General features: G+C 40.0%; 1 protein-coding gene across 2 annotated transcripts in view; it reads left to right on the top strand.

Moving 5' to 3' along the window:
• Positions 1–15,572, top strand: part of ADAMTS19 (ADAM metallopeptidase with thrombospondin type 1 motif 19) — a 258,326-nt gene that overhangs the window by 171,417 nt on the left and 71,337 nt on the right. For both annotated transcript variants that reach the window (XM_019555261.1, XM_019555262.1), the window contains exons 11-13: positions 3,413–3,514; positions 9,182–9,312; positions 12,303–12,472. In XM_019555261.1, the coding sequence (XP_019410806.1) occupies positions 3,413–3,514; positions 9,182–9,312; positions 12,303–12,472 (403 nt within the window). The remainder of the gene's footprint in view (positions 1–3,412; positions 3,515–9,181; positions 9,313–12,302; positions 12,473–15,572) is intronic.

Genomic DNA, 15,572 nt, shown 5'->3' with positions numbered 1-15,572 from the left:
TATAGGTATCTAGTAGAATTTACAAAATCATCTAAACAAATAAGGTGTCTGATTCCAGTTGTTTTTACTCTACTTATAGAATTTTGAAAATCCTACTTACACTTACTGGCACCTAAAACTTTGTAAATCTGATTCCATGTTTTTCATAATTGGAAGAATTCTCTTTGTTTTATAGGTAGCTATGGCTTCATTCTTAAACAGTTTTGCATTCCTAGGTAGGTATATTTCTTTGGGCATAAGTTGAAAGCTAAAAGGGGTATAATGTATTCTAAAACATATTGGTTTAGAGTACAGACTTTAGATTTTAGATCTTGAAATATGGGATAACATTTTTCCTCAAATATAGTCATTTGGGAATGTGAATCCTTGAACATAAATTATTAAATAGCTGTATCATCTGAACTATGAAAGGTGAATTTTCCAGCATCTTTTCTTTAGTGAGGTTCTGTCATCATCATTTCTTACTTGAAACAGAAGGATTATGATATGGTCGAATTTCTGATGGCTTGTCATTTCTGCATTGTCTTTAGGATTTGGCCTAGTAGGCCAATTTAAATAATTCTCCTTGTTTTTCTCTTCAGTGATTGCTCTGACATCTTCATATATTAGACATGGGCTAATGCTTGCAGTTCACCTTCAAGTCCTGGCAGAGATACAATCATTTGTGAATGATGTTTCCTTACAATGAGATTTTTTAAGGTACCATATGTTTGGCAAACATAGTATTTAAACGCCTTTTCATGCATCCTCTTCAGCATACACACTTTTATTAGATTTACCAGTATTCTAAGTAATTTAAGCTAGAAACAACACATCTTCTATTCTAGCAGCCCTGGATTCTGAGAACCTGCTGCTGATCTTTTTCTTTTATCCCCCTCTCTCTCCTGATTCTTCTTGCCCCTGAACTGTTCATATCAGGCTGCGCAAGCAATAACCTTCAGGCAGTGATCCAGCCCCAGCTGGCCCTGTTCGCTTCCATCTGGTTTCCAGGTAAGGGGGGAATATAATAGGCAAAAAAAAAAAAGGAAGGGGGAGGAAGTCATGATTCCAGACTTGATCTCTTTCTCTCAAGAATATACTAGCTGTACAGCTCTTATATGAGGGGAAATCTAAAGGTTACCAAGATAAGTTGGGAAATTACAATAAGTAGTAATGTTCATGGCTAGATTTTCTCTTGAAGAGGAATAAAAGCTGTCTTGTTCTAATGCAGAGGATGGATTCAATGATTAATTCTTCTTTTCATCTCTAAAATCTGCAATGAAATGACTTAGTGAAGAAAAATTATACCTGACTTGTCACCTTCTTAGTATCTATTCTTTGTGAATGTTGGCTTTAGTTAAGAGTTGACCTGCTTCCAGGAAGGAAAAAGGTTATGGTGAAGTGAAAGTATCCTGTGGAGGAGGGACCATTGGGTGTAAACAGGGGACATTTGAGTAAGTCATCAGTGAGCCTAATAGTCTGGAAAATATTTTATGTATTAAAGAAGAAAAGTAGGAGTTTTGTGTAAATTCATTCAGGGGTTGGAAACTCACTTTAATCTTGACAATTAGAGAGTTCATACCTGAGTTCAGGATGAACTGCAAACTTGAATTAAGCTGAGTGAAGCACTTATGAGCTGAACACTCCCCTAAGTGTTCCCCTGTAGCAGGGCATTCAGTGTAAAACTACATTTTCACTAAACTTCTAATATAGGAAATCTTCCTGGCATATTCTGGTTTATTGGCAATACAACAGAACTTATTTTTGGTATTTCCACTATAGTGGATTCTTTGATGTGATCCAAACTGAGAAATATGAATTGAATTTTACTATAGGTGGGAAAAATATTAAAAGTGTTTATTCACCTGATTACCCTGTTGAAGTGAGGTTGGATTTAGTGCACTTAGCTGTGGTTGTGAAATTTTCCATTTCAGTTTTCAATTAAACATTTCAGTTTCACTGTAAACCTCAAATAGTCTGCTATCCTTTATTGTGCATAGTGAATATACTTTATAGCAATTTATATAAGATTTCTTAACTATTTTCACTTCTAAGTCCTACTTCCATTTTTAGAACCATGCTGGCATTCTCTGTTCTCCATGCATGAGTGAGTGGCCATAACAAGAACTGCTACTATTACTAGCTTTATTTTAATTTTGTCAGAACCACGTAAGCCTACCTGGTTTCTGTCAGTGTACTTTGGGACAGATTCTGGCCCCAGCATGTAGCTTGAATTAGCTCTGAAGTTATGTGCTAGTGGGCAGAAAATCCTCATTTTTAGGGTGTTCCAAACCAGTTAGCACTACCTCCAAGACAGTGAATCTGTGCAATGGCAGAATTGGTATGCTGGGTAAAGCTCTCCAAAAGATTTGCAATATCCAAGGGTTGTGAAACTATGTATAGGTTCCTAGAATCCTTTCCTCCCACCAAGGCTCAGGACAGACATTCAAAAAGCCTGAGCCTGAATTGATTCAATCTTTGCAAGTCAGTCTAACCTAGCTAGGCTAAACCAGTTTGTAACTGAACAGACATCCCAGAATTGTAGACACATGCCTGTAGTGGCTCAGGCTAGAAGCTGGGGGATACTAGAGCAGCCTTTCCTTCCCTTGCACAGCATGTGGCTGGGCTCCAGCAAGACACTCTGATTAGAACAGCAGGGAATTGATAACAATGTTTATCATCCCTAACTCAGTGTTTATTACCCCATTAAGAAAACAACAGAGGGAGATTACCAGCTATCTGATTCTGCCTGTTGATTCTACCTGTTGGTTCAGCACCGACATAGCCTGCATGTGGTCTGCTAGCTAATACACAGACACCTGTCCACAAGGCAGCGGGGAGCAGGGAATTCCTGCCTAGGAGGGAATGGTGAGGGGAGGACGGTGAGCAGCCTGCAGTCCCTGCAAGAGCTGCAGCCAGAGAGCAGAGGGGAGGGGCCAGAGAACCCCACCCAGCCCAGAGAGCATGCCAGGATGCTGGGGGACTTTGTTTTATCTTAAATGAGCAAGGGGTCTGGGACAGATATTGCATAAACCAGTTTGAGCCAAATCAGTTAAGCCTGATACTGCATTCAACCAGGTTTATGTCAAAGTGGTTTCAGCCCTTTTCAAACTGGTTTATATGCATTAAACATCTGTTCTGTTACAGGTTTAAACCAGTTTCTTAACTTAAGCTGGTTTGTGTGTAATGGCTCTCCCTAGCCCAATAGAACAACAAATGGTTTAGTGCCACTGTCTCCAAATCAAGGAAAGTTCAAACAGGAGTTCTACCCCTTTGAGAATTGGATTCCTACTTTGTATTCATGTTTTTAACCTGGCTCTGTACAGACTGTATACCATTAAACTGGCAACTTGGTGAAATTAAAGGATTGTTAACACACAGTCATTTTTGCATTAGGGACCTATTTTCTTAGCAGCATACATTTGTTTTTCAGCATGTTATTTGCACTGGGTTATGGTGTAAGGTGGAAGGTGAGAAGGAATGCAAAACTAAACTGGATCCACCAATGGATGGAACAGACTGTGAAACTGGAAAGGTATGATACTTATTTTACTTCTGTTGTTAATAGAAGAAACACAGCAATTAATTTATTCTACTTAAATTTTGGAAATTGCTTCTACAAAGTCGTGTGCTCGTTACTTTTAAGTTAAGATTATTGATTTTAAATTTGTAATGTGAATCTAGATGTTTCTGAGATTAAAGCATCTTAACATGAAGCTACTATAATATACCATAAAGAAATAATTTTTCCCTGTACATACAAATACGCTTGCTTGGGTTTTTGCAGCAGTACTCAAAAAAAAAAAAAAAAAAAAAGATGATCTCTGTCTGGTTCTTTAGTCTTACACATATGCAGTTATCAATGAAGTCAGTTTTGCCATATAATGACTATGGGTTGACATTAACATGATTAGCACCTAGACAATGCTGTGATTAATGATATATACTTGAGTATGATTTACATTCAACATAAAGGGAAAGTATTGCATTCACCAGTTAACACATTTTACATTTCCTCCACTGTTGATATCTCAGGTTTTCGAATGAGCAGAGTTTGATCACTCCCCCTGTTCATTTTTGATGTCCCTATTTATTCTGTACTCTGTTAATAAAACATAAATTATTTTGAAAAGATAACAGTTTTAGGTGAAAATTCTGTTGTGCTGACTGTTTATTTTGTTTAGAAAATGGGGAAGGCTTGTTTGTGGTATGGAAATATTTGTTTTTACGTGTGGGCATTTTCCTAAAGAAATATTTATATACAAAAGTAGTTTATTTGTCTGATTGGAATCTGTCTCTGAAGAATGTGCTATTTCTAACATAGCCAGAACAAAAGATGTTTTCATGCTGACACCACCTCGTTTAAACTAGATTATATAATGCATTTTATAAATGTCATGTCATTGTTGCCCAGTTCCTATACTTTATTGTGAACAAAAATATCAATTTATTTTCAGAGACATAAAGGTCTCTGGGAGCTCACAATGAGTATTCAGCTCACAAACACTGTTTATTAGGATTAATCTCCTGAAAAGAACCTGTTCAGATTTACAACATAAAATTGCTACAGAAAACTTGTTTTAAAGATAAGTTTTAAAATGTCACTGCATCCAAAGTAGTGACAGTTTTGGTAAATGAATCATCAAAAATTCAACAGTCACTTACGCCAAGAATGTTGTTACATGTCCATCAACAACTCTCAGACTTGAGATAGTTTCTACCAAATGTGAATGTAAATAGATGTCCAGTTTGTAAGCCAACTTAAAAAAATAGTTGCACAGCCAATATGCATTTATTCTGTTATTCTCATGGTATTGTACTGACAGCACAGCGCAGTCTCCCCTAGTGATAATTTGCTGTTAGAATCATAAAAGGACAGTTTTCATCATCTAAAAAAACAAATAAAACCATGAATAGAATAAGATAGAGATTTCAGAGAGTATCATTAGTATACAACAGGAACGAAGCCATTATTCATTTTCATTTCTTTAAAATAATAGAATCACCCTAATGATGCTGGCAAACTAGGCATGACTGCACCGTGTCATATTGTAATATAACACATCTGTGCACTGAATAGCAGGTAACAGTATTTTCTGAGAAAACAAATACATGTGTAAGTCTATCATGCATTTAGAGTGATCCTCAAAGCTGTGTTGGAGGCAAAGCAGGTAGCAATAGCTACAGTTAAGATTGCCAATACTTTCCATTGTAAGACTATTGTTTTGCATTACCTATAACTCTGACAGACTTTCACTGTCTATTCCGGGTGTCTGCCCCAGTCTGGTATTTTTGAGGGGGGTTTTTTCAATCTCCCCTGAAAATTTTGGCAAAATTTTGATTGAGAAATGGACTCTCAAGAGCAAGGTCAGGAAGAAAAACATTCTTGTCCCATGTTATACAGTTCTTACAAGCATTTCATTGAGGAGTCCTATAATCAGTGCGCTTTGAAATGGGGTTGAAGTTTAAATTTGGAGGGGGTTGGAGTGCAGTCATACCAAGAATATTCCTTTAGACTAGGTGCAGACATTCAGGCTAGGGACAGACATTCAAAAAGCCTGAGCCTAAATTGATTCAATCTTTGCTGGTTAATCTAAGCTGGCTAGGTTAAATCAGTTTTGTAACTGAATAGACATCCCAGAAATGCAGGCACATGCCTGCAGTGGCTCAGGCTAGAAACAAGGGGACACTAGAGCAGCCCTCCCTTGGCTTCTACAGGACTGAGCTGAGGGGGTCATAGGCAGGCACTGGCAGGATGCTCTGATTATTGCCCACTCTCCCCCCCTCCCGGAGCAGCCCAGCAGGGAATGTGATCACCTCTAACTCAATGTTTATCAACGCATTAAGAAAACAAAGCCTTTCTCCAGTAACTAAGGGAGCTCTTCTTGAACAGCTCTTCCAAGGAAGGACATTAAGCTACCTGTTGATTAGCTCCAAACAGTCTGTCTGCCTGTTGTCTCTCACAGTACAGACCATAGCCAGCATGTGGTCTGCTACCTCATGGGTTTTCAACTGGGGATATGTGTACTCCTGGGGTTACTTAAGATGACCTCAGGGGATATTTGGTAGTGAGTGCTGACGGCGTGCCACTTAAACTGATTTATGTGTAATGTCTGTCTGTAGCCTCAAATAGCCTGAAGTGGAATCTAAGATATGTGGGTTTTTGTAAGTGTAGATGGATACTAAACATAACACATGTTTGCCCTTGGTTGGGGGGCAGAGATGGGGAGGGCTGTAAGGGCTGCTAATTCCCTTTCCTTTCTGTCCATCCAAGATGAGCTTTATATTACACTAGTCCATGGATGGGCAAAATGTGACCCACAGGCCAAATCCAATCTGCCAACTAATTGGATCCAATCCATGGTCACGTGCCCACCAGTTGATCATATCTTGCCCATGGCTGCCCCTACTGTGCTCTGCATGGGATCAAGCCCCACCTGCTTCTGTCCAGGGCAGCCCATGTCATGCTCCTGCTTGCACTCACCCCATGCCCTCTAGACACCACCTGGCCTTGAACCCAGCCAATGTACACAGCTTCCCAGCAGGGCTTCTGCCACAGCCACCCAAAAACTGCTCATCTGCCAACCTCCTCCAGTGGCTTCTCCTCCTGCTACCCCTGTTGCCCTGCTGCAGCCAGTAGGTAACTTGAGGAAGCCATGGAGATATGTGCCTGGCAGAAGATGTCCAGCCAGGCAGGTAGGAAGCTACAACCAGGCAGTTCCTGCTCCAGCATGTGGGGCTTCAGCTTCATGCTGCCTACCATCCACTCTGCCCATCCAGCGTGATGATCAGCGATCTGTGGGTGGCTGAGTGGATGAAAGGGAGCCAGGAGCTGGAGCCCCATGCACTGGGGCAGGAGCTGTGCTGTACATGCCCCCTGCTCTCTCTTCCCAACTTCTGGCTGGTTCCTGGGACCTTGTGTACAGACAGCACCCCCATATGTGCACACACATCCATACCCCTTGACACATGTACTCCCCATGTACACACACTATACACCCACCACATACTCCCCCACATCCCCACAATAGTAAGTCTTTATTTTGAGCTATTATGCAATCACTTCTATACACACTACTCAAAAAAAAAAGCATAAACCAGGAAAAAAAATTATTTTTTGGAATAAAATTGAAATATTTTATAACAGGTGTTTAATTTTTAGTATATGGATTGTTTTGTTATCTATAATTTGTTAAAATGATATCTGATAAAAGGTTTTGTGTATTAGGCCCTCAATAGCTCACCAAAATGCATTAAGTGGCCCTCCAGCTAAAATAATTGCCCACCACTGCACTACTTGCTGGTGTTCTGTTTTGCTTAGGTCCGGGGTTTTCAACCTTCTTGGATCAATGTGCCCCTGGCGGCCAGACACAGAGCAGTGTACCCCAGCAGCTGCACATGGGGTGGGGGGGTACAGGGTGCACAGCCAAATGTGGAGCAGCGCCAGTCACTGCATGTAAGCTTCCCCCACATCCGGCCGGCAAGCAGTGCAGGATGGTGCACGGTGGCACTCCGTCCCTGCCTGCCCACACATACCCCCTAGGGCCTCCTCAGGTACCCTCAGGGGTACTCTTTCATTTAGGAGGTAATGAGGAGCTACATTTAGGTGCTACATTATTGTAAACATACGTTATTACCACGATATCAGCAGCTTAGGACAAAAATAAAAAAGAATACATTTTTCAGTTGAAAGTCCAGGTGAAATTTAAGATGGACAAACAGGAATTTGGCAAAATCCCTGGAAGTTAAAAAAGAAAAAAAAGAAGAAACAAGTAATCTTTTTGGCTGGGTTGGTTTAGTCAGGGACATCTTGCCTTGAGCAAGGGGATGGACTGAATGACCTTGTAATGTCCCTTCCAGGCCTACTTTGCTATGATTCTAAATTAGTGTCATACCACCAGTCTACAGAGTTAGGCTGATTTATACCAACTCTGGTATTATAAGTTTTACCTCTTACCAGAGTTTAGCCAGTGACTAGCCTTTTAGTTCACTGAAGTTGTACCTGACATGTTGTATTAATAACTTCTTTCTGCTATTGTTGCTCAGATACAATATAAGATAGTGTGTATATGTCTATTTCAGATGTACAAAATAGCTATACACATGCTCTCACAGTCCTGATACGTCATTTACCTGCTATCTGGGCACCAGTATTACCTGCTATCAGGGCACCAGAATTTTTCAATTAAATGAAAAAGATGTATCTATTCTGTCAAGAGATAAATGTTTAACTGTATATCTATCAGAAATATACAATACAATACAATGAATAAAAATAATATGCAGAAGACAAATAAGAGGAAAATTGCGGTAGTTCACTCCCAGCAGGTGATTATATATGTGTGGAAGTACCTACTACAAAACATCTCTTGGCCTCAGTAGAATGAGGATTTGACCAAATATCTTTTAAAAGCTAAGAACCTTCTATTCTCATGGTACACCATTCAAACTATCAGTAGTCTCCATTATGTTACAGCTTGTGTATTCTGTTGCATCAGCTTGGATTAAAAGTTGCAAAAATACACTGAGTATGTATGTCAAATCTAGAACTGCTTATAACCTGATTATATAAATATGTACTCCCAGGGCTTGTCTACACATGCATTTACTCCAACCTAGATTTACTGTGAGGTAAACGTCTACACAGTAGGCATGTCTATATGTGGTCCTATGTCCACATCGCTACAGTGACGTAGCACCCGTAGGTGTCTACATGTTACCAGCCGCTACTTCGCCATAGTGGTGTGTTCCCTGCATTATAGTGCGCCGCTACAGTGAAGTAGCTGCTAAAAATAACCATGAACCATGTGTACAGCACAGCATAAGTGGAAGTACTAAAGCATGGTGCAGTAATAATGTTGCCGTAGGGCAACGTGTAGACAACCCCCCTGTGTACTGGCTCTTCATATGCCTTCCTCATTTCAGTGCTTTTTGGGAGGTAATTGAATGACAGGGAAAGCTAAAAGACCATAAAGACCGGAATGGTATGAAATAAAGGCAAGTGCGATTTCTAGTGGCATCCATGAAAAAAGAATCCCGTTGGGAGTTAGATTAAGGAATTCCCATAATTTCCTTTGACATAATGCTGTTATTAGTGCATTCAGTAAACCAGCTTATGCTATGCTATCAGTGGAAAGGTAAGGCAATTAATTTTTTTGGATGTGCCCTGATTTATTCACCTAAGAACTGCATTTTGCTATAGTGGTGTAAAGCTGGCGAATGTACCAGTCGGACCTCTTTTCCTGAACATTTGGAGGGAGAATGGAGTGCCTGGAGTACTTGCAGCAGAACTTGCAACACTGGAATCAGCAGTCGACAACGCAAATGTCCTGGGTAAAAAAAAGTTCAGTTTTCCTTTTTTGTGTGCTTCAGTATTTTTAGTATGTTTAACAGGGGCTAATAATCAAACCTGATCACCATAGAGCTGTGCGGCCACACGCATGCTACAAGTAGACAATTTTTCTTTTCGGGATACTGACTAATGGGAAAGTGAAAATTTATCAGGTCTACGATGCATCATGAATTCCTTCAAAAAAAATTGTGAATTCCCCTTCCTCTGATACAGGAGCTTATTGAGTTATATAAACTTGTGAGGAAAAGAAGCATTCATAGTGAACTATCTGTTTCCCTGTATTATTACTCGTTTTCTATGCGGAAATCCCTTGCTGTTTTCCCAAATAAGTATCTTCTTAATTTTTCCAAATAATTCCATCAAGCTACTCTTTTCTTGTTCATTGCAAGTATTCAGTCTTTGAGATTTGAGCTGTGCTCTCTAGTTTTCATTGGTGTTACTAGTTGGAGATGTATAGCTTTCATAATGTAGCTTCTGTTGTAAAATTTTACAATTTAAAAATTCACATTGTTCCATTGTTTATCTAAAATTAGCAATATCCAGGAATGTTTCCAACAGTAAATGGATGCATTAAAATATTCACTTAAAAGCAAATATGCAAGAAACAGAGCTTATTGAAGCAAACTCAATTAAAAAACAGGTATCTTCATAGGTTATATTTGAATATTTTTGCAATTTTGCTGAAGATTTATGTTTTGGGAGGCTTGTTTTTTGTTGGGGCTTATACTATGCAAAACTAGTGAGAACAGCAGAGCAGGAACAATACAATTATATTTTTAAAGGTGACCCACAAAGGAAGGAAAGCCCTTTGTTATTAGTTAGTTAGGTTTTGGTGCGTTTTTTTTAAATCTGGAGAAATATTCATAATATCAGGCCATGTCTTTTCTTATTCCAAAAAACTTAAAGAAGAAAAACTGAATTCTTTAATGTCTGTTTAAAAGGACTTAAAGTTTTACATAAAGAAGTTTCCTTCTAGCAGTTTTACAGGCATGTAAATGGAAAAGCTATGAATGAAATAATTAAAGAAATGCAGACATGGTAATTTTGCCCCATTGAAGACCAATGCAGTTTTACTAATGACATCAATTGGGTTAGTCTATTACTCCAGGTATGTAACTAACCAACTAAAACATACTTTCCTCCCAGATGGTCAAGACCAATTTTTTTCTTTGCAGGTCACTCAAGTTTTAAAACATAAAAGAAAGGAGTATATAAGAGTAGGAAAAAGTACAGTGGAAAGTGGGAGGTGGCAACAGGAAGGGGCAATATTCTGAAGGCTGAAGATAAAGATGGAGAAGATAAAAGAGAGACACTCCAGAACAGGGCTAAAGACAAGGGGACACAAGGGATGTGGAGACTGAAGAACAGAAGATTTTGTAAAAAGAAAAAACTAAAAAAAAACAATGACTATACTACAGCAAGGTGTCTGGTAGAAAAGTCAAAATGGTGCCCTAGTTCCCTCCCATGTGAATGTTACTTTCAGCTGCATACCCATGAATTATTTCCAGACTTTAGAGATGCCAACGTTTCCCAATAATTGAATGCTTTCCAATTCCTGCTAGTCCTCTCCTTTAATTAGCACCCATAGGATCAACTGAAGAGTCAGAGGAAAGAGTAGGAGAAACATTGGCTATAACATTGGCCATGAAAACATGTCTCATTTGTGCTAGAGAAAAGTTTTTTTCTTCTAGCACAAAAAACACATTAAGCTATTTGTTGGATTTCATGTGAAAGAGAACTGGCTCTTCTGTAAGAAGTTAGATCGTATGCTACCAGGAAGATCTCTGTCCTCCCAGGCTAACTGGAGTGACCATATACTTGTCTCAGGTGTGGATGACACCCAATATTCCACAATCCTCTGATCTCCCTCTCTTTCTCCAAGGGAGAGGACAGGAGCAAGATCACTGACCCAGGATAGCCCACTCAGGGATGAGCTGTTAGTGAGCTCTTTGGAGACCCTGCCCTGAAAAATTCCCCTTCCCTGTCTCTGACCAGCTGATTGCCGGGACAGGGGAGGGATTCTCCTACAACAGAAACCTCCTGGAACAGGTTCCCACTATGGGAGAATGCCCCTGCCTTTCCCTGCACTGTTCTGGTCAGCCTGGAGCAGAGTGGGGGAGGCAGGCTGCAGTGCCCAGCAAGAAGGCTGCCTGAGACTTGCTACCATGGCCGAATGTCACCCCTGACCCTCCCCCTACATTTCTCTGGATTGGCCTGGAGGAGTGCAAGGGTAGGGATCTATTCTTCTATGATAATATGGCCCCTCCTTATCCCACCAAACAGCTGGAACCTCCTGGGGCTGCCTGTCACCTGCTAACTGACAGCCTGCTCCCTTCCTAGGCTTCTCTAATGGGCTTCCCGAAGTAGGCCAGGGAGCAGTCCCATAGTGTGCCCAGAGCTTGCCTGTGCAGTTCTCTGGCAAGGGGCTGGAACACATGTACACTCAAGTTCCTGGGCTGGTTTTCTACCAGTAAGAATTCCAGAGAACTGAATGCCTGTCTGTGGCCATTATAACGTTGCATCAACAACTTGAAGAAAGTCGGTCTGAAGTAGATGAAATTGTTGTGTCCCCTCACTGATGACTTTAGAATAGCTTTGGCTCAGTCAGGGGCTGAAAAGTATCCTTAATAATACTTAAAAATCACTTGGAGGTTCTAACTATCTTTCTTGGAGATGTAAGATGAACTTCTTCTTCTCCTAATTCCTAGGTGTAAATGAAAGGCTGGCATTTGTAATTCTTGTGTATGAACATAGTTAACCAGAAATACAACAGAAACGTAATTTTATTTTAAAAGTTTGATTTGGTTGTTAGTGAATCTTTTTGCTTTTTTATGGCAAACAAACTATCTTATTAAAACGTCTGTTTATTAAAACAACTTTTTGTATAGACTGAGTAAACTGGGCTGTGTTCTAAGAGTTTGACTAAAATGTCACCAACCAATAACAAAAGTGTTTATATCATCTTCTCTAGGCCTGGTCCTGAAGGAGATTGTCACGGTCCTCGACTACAATATAAAATATGTGAGAACCTTTCCTGTCCTGCTGGAGTGCCTGCATTCAGGGACTGGCAGTGCCAGGCTTTCAGTGTCAGATCTTCATATCAGAAGCACATACTCCAGTGGCAGGCTGTTATAGATGATGGTATGACTAAATTACATCCTCAAGAACCTGTAATATTCTAATATTTTCTAGATCGAGGATTGCTGTTAATTGAAAATGAGATTATAATAAAAAGGAAATTATCATTCTACAAGCCTGAGCTGCAAAATAATTTCCCAGCAAATCATTTAAACTTTACTGCACATTTCTTCTGTGGATAAGTGGTGGTTTCACTTACTCCTAGGATCCATTATCTGGTCTTTATATAGCATTGGACGTCCCCAGTACAGATCACAGTGAACATCTATAATATAAATTAGATATTGATAGGTCAAATTCAGTAATACTAAAAGCTCTAAGTTAAGCTTTATAGAGGAGCACCAAGATGTTTAAGACAATGTGTGTTGGTTACACATTTAGTTACAAAGCTAGGGAGGCAATGCAACTAAAGAGACAATGCAGAGACAATGTAGTTGGCATTCATTTTCAAAGACATACCCTCTGCTGGATTTTGGCAGAAGCCCATGTTTAATGCAAATCTTGGACTTGCATGAGTTTCTTATAAATCCAGACAGCAACTGCTTGCCAAGTTCTGGCATACTTCATGGATGCTACTACAATGTACCAGTCTTGCTTACTAACTTTAAGGGTGCACTCAAGCATCGAAAGCGTAGTTTCAAATGTTTATGATATCTGTAAAACTAAAGTAAGCACAAAATACTGACAGTCTAAAAAAGAAATAGCCTACCCAAATTCATACAAGGAATGTGAACAATAGCTGCTGTTAGATTGAATTTCCTTTTAAATTGTCATAATATATTTTTGTCAAAGAAACTAACCCAAGGAATTGAATTACAAAAACAGTCCTAGAAGTAATCAAAATTTCAGCCACTGTTGATAAAGGTATGAATCCAGTCTGAGATGTAAGATCACTTAGAAATGCTTTATCACAAGTTAAACTGCAGCTTTAAAAAATACATCAGAAGCATTGATAATAACTTGCAAAATCATACATTTAAAAATATTGTATATCTAGGTATTAAAACAGTGGTTTTCAAATTTTTTGAACTGAGTTCCACTTTGTTTGTTTGTGCCCTCCCACTCCCTTCACCCCAGAGGAGCAGCGCAGCCAAGCACAGGCCTCTCATCCCAGCAGCCGTCACGGCTTGGTTTGGCTTGGCAGGGTGGGCTCCACCAGCCGCGGCTCCAGTGCCTTCTCCCTTGGCCCTACTGTGACTCTAGCCTGCATATCTATCGTGCCAGGCTTTTGGAGGCTTTTTGGCTCTGGATTTAGGACCCAGATGCCTTGTTCAGGGGAGCGGGGGGCGGTGGCAGCCCACCCTCAGACCGACTACAACTTTTCCATTTGATAATAGGTAAATGTATTGATACAAATAACAGAAAAGAAGCAATACAAACAATCAAACAATCTATATACTACCAATCCTAGAGCTGTCATCAGGGTCAGGATACATGTGGTCAAGATGCAGGCTTCACTCTAAGGCTCTCTCTTAATGTCAGCAGCCTGGAAGGGGATACTGAGCACCGCCCCCCCCCCCCCCCCCACACCCCCACACACCAGTGGGGTGGATGAGATGGGCTGATGGTGTGCCCTCTGTTCATGGTGGCCTCAGGGACCCTCCCAGGGAACGGGGACCTCTCTTGGGGAGAAGGACGGAGGGACTTGGGTGGGACTTTGTTACCCTCAAGTCTCTGCTTCTGTATTATCCTTCCCTCCTGATGACTCCTGATTATTCTGGATCCATGGCTGTCACTGGTTGGTCTCTCTGTGTTCATCACATGTCCATGTAGCTCATCATATGCACACATATTAATTCGGTCTCTCAGGCCTTCTCCTAATGTAGTCTGTTCCCCCAAAACTGGGACTCAGGCCACCCATCTCTGCGGCCTTGTTATCTGGTATTATCCTTATCTCATGTTATGGAAATAGTGTGGTACATGCCCCCTCTTTCCCAGACTCTGTGTATATCCATTGGCCTTGTGTTAGATAGCCTGTCTGTTTCCAGGGCTGTATGAAACTGTGTGTGTGAGACCCAGGCTTCTTAGAAATCAGTTAACCCCTGCTGCCCATCCTGAACTATTCTAATGTATATACATATACCTATTCCCAAAAAGCAAACCATTAAATACCATTTCAAAGGCAACGAGACATAGCAGTCAGCTGGCAGAGCCTGCTCAGGACTCTTTTTCCCTGCATTCTCCTGCATGGCTGCAGTGGTGCCAGTTCGTTGCAAACTTCTCGTCTGTCCCACAGTTTGAAAACCACTGCCTTAAAACAAAGTTGAATCAGTGTTTTGCCAAATGCTAAAAGCCATGCTTACAAATTTATTCGAATTGTTTCGATAAAAATTGAGAGTTATTCGTATGGGTCTAGGCAAAATGCCAGTGTTGGAGGCTTTAAACCAATCTGTATTATGTATAATTAATAACTACTCAGGTGAAGAACTGTATTGCTTAATATTCTTAAACAGTATTGTATAAACACATATTTTCTCTTGTTAGTTTTAAAATAGGAAGACTGAAAACTAAATTACAGCTTCTGTCAAAGATTCCCCATGCTTTTGGATCACAAATCCTGTCAGTCTTCATTAGAGTGCTCAGAAATACTAGCTTTAATTTAAACAGTACATTTTTATATGCAGTTCAAGTTTATTTACAGTACCAAGGGATTTGTTTCATGATATAAACAAAAAAGATGCATCTTATGAAAGGATAATATTTATTACAATAGGGTTTAAAGAATATCATGTTTTTGTCACACAGTATAAGACAGCAGTGTAGAATAAGTTTGATCAAGCATTCATTCATCAAAGAATCAGATCACATTTTTAGACGCAAGTATTTTAAATTGCATTTGCTTTTTTTGCATATTCACAAATTTAGGCAAACGGACTTTTAAACAGAAGACAAGAAAATTCCTTGTCTGCTTTCCAATTGGGACAATAGACATTTTAAGAAATGTGGCATTGACTAACCAGAATCTATATACCATAGGATCATAGAAAAGTAGGGCTGGAAGAGGATTGTCCCTGACTAAATCATCCCAGCCAAGTGTCTGTTCACTCTTTAAAATTTCTGAAGTCAGAGGTTCTACAACTTCTCTAGGTAGCCCATTTCAATG

The sequence above is a fragment of the Crocodylus porosus genome, unplaced genomic scaffold (assembly GCF_001723895.1).
Source record: "Crocodylus porosus isolate Cpor-Errol unplaced genomic scaffold, CroPor_comp1, whole genome shotgun sequence".
Lineage (NCBI taxonomy): Eukaryota > Metazoa > Chordata > Crocodylia > Crocodylidae > Crocodylus > Crocodylus porosus.
The sequence above is the reverse complement of the archived record's forward strand: the minus strand, read 5'-3'. Positions and strand labels throughout refer to the sequence as shown.